This window comes from Talpa occidentalis, unplaced genomic scaffold (assembly GCF_014898055.3).
Source record: "Talpa occidentalis isolate TD23 unplaced genomic scaffold, MPIMG_talOcc4v2.1 talOcc4.9, whole genome shotgun sequence".
Taxonomy (NCBI): domain Eukaryota; kingdom Metazoa; phylum Chordata; class Mammalia; order Eulipotyphla; family Talpidae; genus Talpa; species Talpa occidentalis.
The window spans coordinates 32,978,408-32,989,774 of NW_023605305.1; the positions used below are offsets into that span (position 1 = coordinate 32,978,408).

The 11,367-nt window shown below is 43.6% G+C and overlaps 1 protein-coding gene across 1 annotated transcript; it reads right to left on the bottom strand.

Annotated features, from left to right (window-relative positions):
- Positions 1-861: 861 nt before the first annotated feature.
- On the bottom strand, positions 862-10,856 carry LOC119236108 (cytochrome c oxidase assembly factor 7). Its single transcript, XM_037499742.2, has 3 exons — positions 10,685-10,856; positions 7,118-7,258; positions 862-3,096 (listed from the first exon to the last, which is right to left on the bottom strand). The coding sequence occupies exons 1-3, from the start codon at positions 10,788-10,790 to the stop codon at positions 2,648-2,650; spliced, it is 696 nt and encodes a 231-aa protein (XP_037355639.1). The 5' UTR covers positions 10,791-10,856; the 3' UTR covers positions 862-2,647.
- Between the last annotated feature and the right edge of the window lie 511 nt (positions 10,857-11,367).

An 11,367-nucleotide genomic window follows, 5' to 3' on the forward strand; every position in this document is an offset into this window, starting at 1 on the left:
CAGCGGTTGAGCGCTGGGTTGCGAAGCTGCCCGCGGCCTCTGTGGTGCCGGTTCGATCCCCGGCTGCTCCCCGGCCACCGGAGGAGGGGCCCACATGGCGCGCAGACCTCTCCTGCCGCCCGCTGCTCCCCTCAGCAGTGTGCTTCGGTCCTTCTGCCTGCTCTGTTCCCCGCTCTGGTGAATTCTCTCACCCTCCTGCGCTTCTGACTGTACCCAGTGCTTGTATAAATAAATAAATAAATCTTAAAAAAAATATATTAAAAAAAAAAAAAAAAAAAAAAAAAACACATGACTTTTAAGTGGGTGTGGGGGAAGTAAAATCAGAAACTTCTAACTTTCCATTTTAAAGCAATAAAATGTTTAGTGTTTTAAAAATATTGCTGGTAGTGACATAAACTAATATTTACCACCTTAACCATGTAGTTCAGTGGTGCTGATATTTACTTTTTTGTGCAAGCAGTCTCCATTCAGCACTTTTATTTATTTATTTTTTTTAAACTTTTTTTTTTTTAATAGAGGCATGTTTTATTTATTTATTTGTTTGTTTTTGTTTTATACATGCACTGGGTACAGTCAGAAGCGCGGGAGGGTGAGAGAATTCACCAGAGCCAGAGAGGGGAGCAGAGCAGGCAGAAGGACCGAAGTACACTGCTGAGGGGAGCAGCGGGCGGCAGGAGAGGTCTGCGCGCCATGCGGGACCCTCCTCCGGTGGCCGGGGAGCAGCCGGGGATCAAACTGGCGCCGCAGAGGCCGCGGGCAGCTTTGCAACCCAGCGCTCAACCGCTGCGCCACCGGGGAGGCCCCATTCAGCACTTTTAAACCTTGCAAAATTGAAATAATTCCTTCTTTAGCCAGTGGGAATCATCCTTCTTTTGGTCTCTATTTAGATATGTCATCTAAATGGAATCACACTGTTTATCTTTTTGTGACTGGCTTACCTCACCTAGCATGACTTCAAGGTTCTTTATGTTGATGCATGTATCAGAATTTCCTTCCTTTTAAAGATGAGAAACATCCCATTGTATGTATGGACATCTTTATCCATTCACCCATCAGTAGATAGTTGAGTTGTTCTTGGCTATTGTGAATACTGCTATGAACGTAAGTCTACAAATATTTCTTGGAGACCTTTCTTACAATTCTTTTGGAGAGGTATCCAGGGGTAGAATTCCTGGATAGTGTGGTAATTCTGTTTAATTTACTGGGGAGTCACCATATCGTCTTCCATAACGGCTGCACCATTTTACATTCCCAATAATGTATAGGATTCCAGTTTCTTTGCATCCCAGCCAATACTTGTCTTTTTTTTTTTTTTTTGACAACAGCCATCCCGATAGATGTTAAGTAATTATCCCATTGTAGTTTACTTTTTCATTTTCCTAGTCATTAATGATGTTGAGCATCTTTACATATGCTTGTTGGGCTACAGTTTTAACACAACAAAAGCTAATTTACATTTTCAAAACAAATTGGGGGCAGTAGGGAGGAAAAAACTAAAAAAATAAAAATAAATTTGCATATTAAAACTTCCCAACTCTTGGGGAAGTCCCTCTCCTCCATCAACTTGAGAAGCTGGCTATGCTCATTAACCTTCATACACATTGCAAGCCTTCTTCTAGGGCAGGTGCAAAACTGGAAGCCCCAAAACAGTAGGTGATGACAGAAATAATGGTCTTGTGATCAGCAGCAAAATGCCAGCTCGCCCCCTGGTGGCAAGTTAGGAAGAGAGTAGAAAAAGCAAATGTTCGTAAAAGAAAAGGGCACAACCACTATGAACATAATTTCTACCCCATACAGAATCTGTAATGAACACTAAAAATACTAATCAAATTACTAATCAATCAAAATAGTTTATTGACAAGGACAATTAAAAAGATTCAATTCTGAGGGACAAGATGTGCCACAAAGTCCTTGTTCAAATTTCTAGCCAAAGTGGCCTTGGAAAGGGAATAAATAATCTGTTCCCTCAGCATGACAGGAAGAGCCAGTTAAGTGGCCCTGGGCATGCTGATTTTTAACTGTGACTTTCTCCACTAGAGAAAGGCTATGTTTCATCTCCTTTGCGATAACCACCTTTAATTTCTATGTCTCATGTCACGCCCCTCTGATCTCTATGAATTTATTGAAATATCTGATTCTAAAGGCAAGAAGGAAGCCCACACCAATGATTACATAAGTCAGAGGGTGGCAGTCGTGACTTTTTAACTGTTCTTAGCTCCTTAAGCCTTCTATTATGTAAATCAAGATACTTTCTGATTTCTAAGCCCTCCCAGCTAAAATAATAATAATCATGTCTGATTCCTTCAGGCCCTGTGGCTTTAATTTTTCCAACTTCCTGCCCATCAGTACCCCTCTCCATCTAGAGATCTCTTTGGCTCTCTAGTTTGCTTCTGTGTTTCAAAGACCTGTGAGTCTGAAAACTCAATACCCTATAAATGTTGTCTCCACAGATCACACCAGATAAAGGAATATTGAAAATAAACATTTCAGGCTATGTCCCAATAGGTGCCACGTTGGGATAATGGGCCTATGTGTCCAGAGCTCTTGATATCAAGTCCAAGTCTTCCTGCTCCAACAGGTGGACTACCAAGGTCAGAAATAGGAAGGGGCAGCCTCAAGCTGTCTGATGTGTAGGAGGTAGGCCACACTACCCAAATGTTAAAGGCTGGACACTTTTCTGCTGTTCTTTGTGCAGCTGCTGGGCTCGATTTTTTAGCACCTCAGCTTTGGCTTCATCCTTATCGACACCATCTCCCAGCTTGTACATGCGGCTGGCATTGGCACAGGCCCAGATATGGCCTAGGTCACAAGCTTTCATAGAGTATTTACATGCAAGGCCCATGTCCTTGGGAAAGCCAGGGGTACCCTGCAGGTACATGGCGCTGAGGTTGAAGCAGCTGGAGGCATAACTGCCATCACAGGCCCTTGTGTAGTAGTCTCTGGCCTTTCCCAGATCAGGCTGGCCATCTTCATTGACTTGTCCATCATGTGCCAGAAGACCAACATTGTGACATGCCTCCACAGACTTCTTTCCGGGCATTTCACAGGCCATTAGAAAGCAGTTAGAGGCAGCTTTCAAGTCACGTGGCAATCCACCTGAAAGAATAGGGAAGAAAAAAGTAAACCAAATTAGGGTAAAACCTAATGTCTCAGGTTTTGAGGGAACAATTCCTGAATGAGGGAGCAATTCCTGAATGCAGTTCATAAATTCTGAGCTAAGGCAGCCTTCACAAAAGGAAGGTAGACTGGTATAGTGCACATCCCTTCTAGCTTTTTTAGCCATGGGCTCATTTGCTCAAATGCTGTCTTACAAGGAAGCCCAAAAGGTATAGGAGGTAAAAAGCAGGAATGATAACATCTACCTTTTGGGGCTACAGCAAGAACATGGCCTCTTATAAGCACTTCCCTGAATGTTAATTTAAATATATACTGAATATTATTTGCCAACTATTGTGCTAGGTTCTAGGGAACAAACACTGTTGCTGCCCTTACAGATCTTGTGGGCTAATGACACAGATATTTAATAGCCACACAACGTATGAAGATAAGTGTGACAAGTGTATGGAGGAAAAGTACAGGGTGCTATAAGCATGTATCAGGGCTCTCACCTAGAACAGGTATCCCCAAAGAAGAGACAATGAGCTGTGACATAATGGGAAAAAGAAGGAAAAGAAAGTATAGGGTGAGCATTGTTCCAGAATGTAGGAATAGAAAGAGAAAAGCAGGGCCTCCCCTGGTGGCGCAGCAGTTCAGCGATGGGCTGTGAAGCTGCCCGCAACCTCTGCAGCGCCAGTTTGATTCCTGGCTGCCGGTGAGGGTCCCACATGGCGCACAGACCTCTCTTGCCGCGCCCACTGCTCCCGCTCCCCTCAGCAGTGTACTTCATCAGTCTGCCTCTCCTGTTCCCCACTCTGGCTCTGGTGAATTCTCTCACCCTCCCATGCTTTTGACTATACCCAGTGCTTATATAAATAAAGAAATTAATTAAAAAAAAAAAAGAAAGAAAGAGAAAAGTAGCACATGTGGCTAGACCCCAGAAATCACTGGGGAAGGGAAGTTGGAAAGGCAAGCAGAGGCTACATCACGCTGGGTCTTAAGGACTCTGTGTATTTAATTTTAGGAGCAACTGGAAGCCACTAACAGGTCATTTTAAGCAATGATGATGACAGGGTTTACTTATTGCTTTTTTTTTAATAGAAAACTGCAATTTCCCATGTATAGTCTCAAAAAATATAAACTCTTAAACTATCTTTTAAACATAATTTTAAAAGAAATCACTCCAAATCAACTACCTAGAAATAACCAACATTCTCAACAAGAAAACAGTAATCCATCATCTTTGTAGTATGTGTTCTAACTAAATGCTGGCTGGCTGAATGGACAAAAAGAAGCACTTTGAAAATTGGATGACATATGCTATTTGTAAATTTCAAAGTTAACTTTGATTTTACTTGAATTTATTCAGAAAAAAAAATACACTGAACTGAAATTCAAGAAACTGATGAACTTCAAATGAATATTTTTTACCAAAGAAATTTCCTAAATGGGAATCTATGGTTATAAAGTGAATATTAAAAATATGAAAATATTAGTTACTTCTATTTTTTTAACTAAGTTCCAGATAGTATTCACTCACAACTGTAAAAGATGAGGATATGGATATCTCACACTTCCTCCCATCTATCCTTCCCCACCTTTTCAGTAAGTTATTTCAACTTAGGAGGAGAGCAAAGCACAATGGTTAGTAAAGTCTGGGCTCCAGAGGCAGAAAACCTAGGCTCCAGCCCTGGCTCTATTACCTGTTGATAGTGTAAAGTCAACGTTTCTAATCCTTTATCTTCTCTCTACGAGCCCCAGTTTTCTTCATCTGTAAAATAGGGATTAAAGTATCTACTTCCTGTTGGAAGCTTAAATGTGTTCTTACAAAGAATCTGTCAAAGAAATATGTCCAGTAAATGTTATGGGGTTTCTACACTGTAAAGGATTTTTTCATTTACATTCCCCTCAGTGACACCGCAAAAGCAGGCATTCATTCTAATCTGTGCATCACCAGTCTTTTCCTAGGAGCTTTTCTATTCCTAAATTATTTGACTCACCCCTTTATTGGTTACCAGCTAGATTTCTCAAGAAAAGCTCATAAATTCTATGCAGGCCTCCCCAGGCCTCCCAGTTGAGGGCTGGGTTGCGAGGCTGCCTGCAGCCTCTGCAGTGCCTGTTAGATCCCCAGCCGCCGGGGGCGGGTCCCACATGACTCGCAGACCTCTACTGCTGCGCCCGCTGATCCCCTCAGCAATGTACTTCGTCAGTCTGCCTGTTCTGTTTCCTGCTCTGGCTCTGGTGAATTCTCTCACCCTCCCGCACTTCTGACTGTACCCAGTGCTTGTATAAATAAATAAATCTTTAAAAAAAAAAAAAAAAAAAAGCTCACAAATTCTATGTCCCCTGAGTACTTTCAGTTTTGAGAATGTATTCCTAAACAGCCTTGTTTTTATATCCAGCCTGACCAACCTGATTTTCATTAGAGTATTTAAATTACATTTAACACAATTATTGACACAGTGGGTTTAAGTCTGCAAGCTTACTTGTTTCCTATTTGTCCCTAATCTCTTTTGCTCCTTTTTTTCTGTCTTGTATTCTTCTGAACTATGTATTCCTAGGTCATTTCATTCTCATCATTGTGTTTTAATTAAACTTTTTTTCCCAAGTGATTATAAATTTCCAATGATAATACATAGCCTTACCTTACAACCTATCATGAATTAGTATTATACCATTTTTACATATATTAAGTCCCTTATAAAAGCATACTTTCATTCACCATATTTCCATCTTTTCTGAGTCTTACTGTCATATTTTATTCCCATATATTACCTTTTTTGTTTTACATCTCTATAAAGTATATGCCTCATAATACACTGCTATTCTTTTTGCTTTAAACAGTCTTATTCAGACATTCAGAAATGAGGAGGAAAGCCTTATTTACTCACATCTTCTAGTGTTCTTTATTCTTTTGTATGGACTCTAGTTTCCATCTGTCATAATTTTCCTTCACCTCAAACAACTTTAACTTTCTTCTAGTGTAGGTCTGCTAGTTACTCATTCTCTCAGCTTCTGTTTATCTGAGAATGAATTTATTTCATCCTCATTTTTTTTTTTTTTTAAAGAAATACACTGCTGAGGGGAGCAGCGGGCAGCAGGAGAGGTCTGCACACCATGTGGGACCCTCGCAGGCGGCCAGGGATTGAACCGGCGCTGCAGAGGCTGAGGGCAGCTTCGCAGCCCAGCATTCAACTGCTGCGCCACCAGGGGAGGCCCTATTTCATCCTCATTTTTAAAGATATTTTTGCTAAAGTATAATTCAAGTGTGACAGTTTTTCTTTCAGCATGCAAAAGATGTTCTTTTGTCATCTGGCTTACGTTACCTCTGATGAAAAGTCGGTGGTTATTCTCACCTTTGTTGCCCTCAGTGTGTCTTTTTCTCTGATTGCTTTTAAGATTTTCTCTTTACCTTTGGTTTTCAGTTAGTTGGCAGGACGTCTAGGTATGATTTTCATTGGCTATCCTGTTTGGGTTCACTGAGCTTCATGGCTAACGTTGAGATCACAATCTCACAGGAGACCCTGAGGCACACAGATAGGAAACTCCCATGTTCCTGACTCATAGAAACTATGAGAAAAATGTGTTGGGATCATTTGCTATTTAGCAATAGAAACTTACTCCAGAGATAATTACAATCAGGGCTTGAGGAAAAAGATAGCTGCAAGGGACCAGTATTGATTCTTTTCTCTGTGCCAGGCACTTTCTGGTGTCTTTATCTACACTATCTCAATTAACCCTCTCAAAAACTCTATGAAGCAAGTACTATTCCTTCTCTATTTTACAGATGATGTAACTGAGGCACAGAGTAAAAGTAACTGGCACAAGCTCCCACTACTGCCCAACTTAAAAAGCTGTGCCCTTTCCCCACTGACCTCCTGAAGACATCTCCAAACCTTCCTGAAATATTCTTCAGTCCCTGTGAGGACCCTCTTATGAAGAGGGCTCAGCGTGAGGATCAAAAAGTGACACCTGCACTATCATCAATGACAAAGAGAAAGAAAGCAGACCCCTTCCTTACCTTTTCCAGTCACATAATAGACCCCCAATTTATAGCAGCTATCACTGTGTTTGTTCTCTTCACAGTTGAACTTCAACACCTTGGCAGCCTCATCAAAATTCTTCTGGATTCCTTCCAAATAGTCTACCAGCCGATAGCAACCTGTAAGGAAAAAGCAAGAGCTATACTTCACGTCTGGGGCTGCTGCTTGGCATGGGGAGGGCTGAAATGTACAGGCCAGAATGTGTCTTTTATTCTGGAGCAGCCTCTGTCCTCCCGAGGTGTGGCAAGGTGATCATACCACATAGAATAAAGGTGATGTTCAGTTCAACCCTACAAATGGCATTGTTTGTCCTCAACCAGGCATGAGAATGGACTGGTGAGACCTTGGCCCCTGCATGGGCTCTACCATTCACCAGCCCCTCTGAGGGAGCCCTTCAGCTCCCTGTCAATCAGGTCTGAAGGCCCACTGACTTCCATGAGGAAACTTTGTTAGTTTTGGGACATCTTGGTAAATTCAGCAGTAAACCTCTGAAAATGAAAAGAGCCCACGGGATAATCTTTATAACAGTAAGAAAAGGATGCTTCAATGACTACACTTACTCCTCAGCGAGCCTGAAGATAAAATAGAAATGGTAGCTATCAAAGGCGTTGGAAATAAGGCCCCTAGTCCCAGGAAGCATCTCCTTTACATCTCTTTCCCCGTCCTTCCTTCTTCGTCTCCAGGAACACCCACCTCATGTTCTTTTTCATTTAACATTTATTTGTGCGTGTCTGTGCATTTATGTACTACACACTGTTCTAGATCGTAGGAATATGGTCACTTGCCCTCTCCAAAATCACATTCTAGAGGAGAAACGCAGTCAGTAACAGGTGAATGAGATATAGTCAAACAGTAATAAATGTTATGATTGAAATGAAAACAGTACAAGAGAAATGTGCATTAGGAGAAATGTTTAATGCAGATTGAACAGTAAGAGAAGGTCTCACTGAGGACTATGATATCTGAGTTGACATGTAATAATGAGAAAGATTTATATAAACACAATGAAATGGGGCCTCCCTGGTGGAGCAGGAGTTAAAGGCACAGCGCTATCAAGCTATCACCAGCCACTGCAACATGAGTTTAATCCCTAGCCAGGGAGCTAACCCACATGGTACAGCAGACCACTCCAGTCTTACCAGCAGCTCCCCTCAGCAGTGTGTTTTGGGAGATTCGCCTGTTCTTCTCCCCACTCTGTCTCTGGTGAATCCTCTCACTCCCCAACACCTTTGGCCTACACTCTAGTTCTTGTATGCATAAATAAATAAATCTTTTTAAAAAATAAACACAATGAAATAGGAAAGGGGTAGGAAGTCCCAGTATATAAGGAATAATAAAAAGATCCAAAAGAGGGCCTCCACTGGTGACGCAGGCAGTTGAGCACCGCGCTGTGAAGCTGTCTGCAGCCTCTGCAGTGCTGGTTCGATCCTGGCCAGCCAGTGAGGGTCCCACATGGCACAGCAGACCTCTCCTGTCACTCCCGCTGCTCCCCTCAGCAGTATATTTCATCACTCTGACTGTTCTGCTCCCCACTCTGCCTCTGGTGAATCCTCTCACCCTCCCGCGCATCTGGCCTGTACCCCAGTTCTTGTATAAAATAAATCTTAAAAAAAAAAAAAGATCCAAAAGAGGGAATACGTTTGACATAAATAAGGTATAACACAGGTAAAACTGAAAAGGAAAGGGACAAGAAATGAAAGCGAAAGGGAGGAACCAGACCACCGGGCCTTGAGAACATAGGAAGGACTTAGGATTTCATTCCAAGTCAACGGCAAACCACTAGAAAGTTTCAAGAGTTAAAGCCCTATGATTTAATTTTCATTTTTCAAAAGGTTACTCTAGCACGTATTTTTGTATATGCAATTAAGTGTGTAAGCGGGGACACTCCAACACTGATAACAACAAATGTGTTGTTTTTGTTATTTAAAAATCTAATTAGCATTTACTATAAAATAAAAATGAAAACAACAGTTGGTAAGTAGAATAAAATTTAAGAGAACAAGAGTGTACACAGGTTAGAAAGTGATTTCAGTAATTCCCATGTGAGAGATTATGATGACTTTATAGGAAACTACTATACCAGTAGCTGGAGTAACTACAGCTCTCCTGAAGTGCTGCAGCCAGGTCTTCCTCTATGCCCACCTTCCCCACCCCATTGCTTGGGATGTTCTCTGGAATATATTACCTTGAACTCTCCTCAAAAACACAGCAAGCTCTCCATTGCCTACAAAAAATGAAGTCCAGATGTCTTTCCCTGGCATTTAAGGCCTGACACATTGTAGCCCAGGTCCCTCTTCAATTTTATTTCTGACTACACGCTCAACTTCAACCTTTGAAAAAATAGCATTTTCATTTCCCACCATCTCTCCTCCATTTAATCAATACTTGCTGCTTCTTATGACTCCTCCAGCACTATTCCCCATCCATCCTACTTCATGACTCTACTTTCTCTACATTTAGGACATGGACTAGCCCTTGACGAACTATCCTGGTTCTTTTTCAGCCATCACACCTCACAACAACTCTGTAGTTGCTTAACTTCAAGATACAGTTATATGATGTCCTAGAAATTAGACTGCACGCTATTAGAAGGTCGGGCAGGGATCTTTTGTTTTGCACTCATAAAAATAAAGTAGGAGATAGGAAACCACCCAAGGTACAGTCTGCTCTCGGTGGCCCCTTCTGGACACCACCATCCACCCACACACTCAATTCAAATCAGTGCTCCCAAAACACAAGGGGCACATTCCTGCTGGGCCCTTTCAGAGGTGCTCAATGACTCCCTTGACAGCTCAATTTAAAATTGTCCTCCTGTTGTCCTGAAATCTCTCAGTCGGTCCTTTTCCCCACTGCATTAACTTACTTTCTTTTTCTAAAAAAAGATTTATTTTATCTTTATGCATACAAGAGCTGGGGTACAGACCAGAGGTGTGTGTATTGGGGGGGTTTTGGGGGTGAGAGGATTCACCAGAGCCAGAGTGGGGAACAGAACAGGCAGATTGATTGAAATACACTGCTGAGGGGAGCAGCGGGCGAGTCAGGAGAGGTCTGCTCGCCACGTGGGTAGTTCCCTGGCCGGGGATCCTACTCGTGCTGCAGAGGCTGTGGATAGCTCTACTCCATAGGTTGCGTCTTAACCCCTTGCGCCACCGGGGAGGCCCTGCACTGACTTTCTAACACCGCTATTTATTTCCTTATTTTATTCCATTCTCCTCGACTAGAATATAAGCTCCACGACGACAGGGAATTTCATCTGTTCACCGATGTATCTCCAGTCCCTCTATGCCAAACGCCCAAGCACTTCTCTTCCTTCCCGACCCCAGCCTGGGTTCCGCCGGAGCCATGGCCCTGCCAGTCCTCCTGGGATCCAATCCGCGCCTTCCGAACACACACAAGGTCTCAGTGTCCCCCAGATCCCGCCCCGACGTGTCGCGGGCCGTGACCCCTCGGATCGCCGCTGAGGTCGCTCACGTGACTCGACCAAACCCCCGCCTTCTGCCCCCAGGCGCCGCCAAGTGTCCCCAGGCCGCGCGGGCAGCGCTCACCATCCGGGTCCTTCTCGCGGTAGCACTGGTAGTTGCACTCCACCTCCATGTTCTCCAGAAAGGCCTTCACCTGCTCTTCGTCCTGGAAGTCCACCAGCCCCGCCATAGCGCAAGCAGCCGCGCTGAGACACCCACGCGCTCGGCCCGCGACGAGCCCCACGCGCGCCGGGGTCACGTGATCCTGGGGCGGGGTCTGGGCGGGGCCTGGGCGGGGCCTGGACAGCGGCGCTCGCTGGGGCTTTCCCTACCGCGGGGCGCGGGGGAGCCCGGCTTTCGCTCAGTCCTTGTGCTGTTAATGTCTCCGCTCTGCAGGTCTCTTCCTCTGCTCAGTCCATTCCTAAAACTGGTGTTTCTGCAACACCAACCTGGTGTTTCTACAGACCTAATGTTACAGGGCAGGGAGAGGGGCACCCCAGACCCTGCAAACCTGCCTGCTCCAAATAGGTTCTGCCATCCGCAGCAGCAACACAAAACATATGAGACTTTGATGGGAAGGAACTTTAGTATAATTAGGAAACAATACAGGAAAGGCAAAGAATGTAGGGTTTTTTTAATATTATTTATTTATTTATTTATTTATTTATATAAGCACTGGGCACAGTCAGAAGCGCAGGAGGGTGAGAGACTTCACCAGAGCCAGAGCGGGGAGCAGAGCAGGCAGAAGGACCGAAGTACACTGCTGA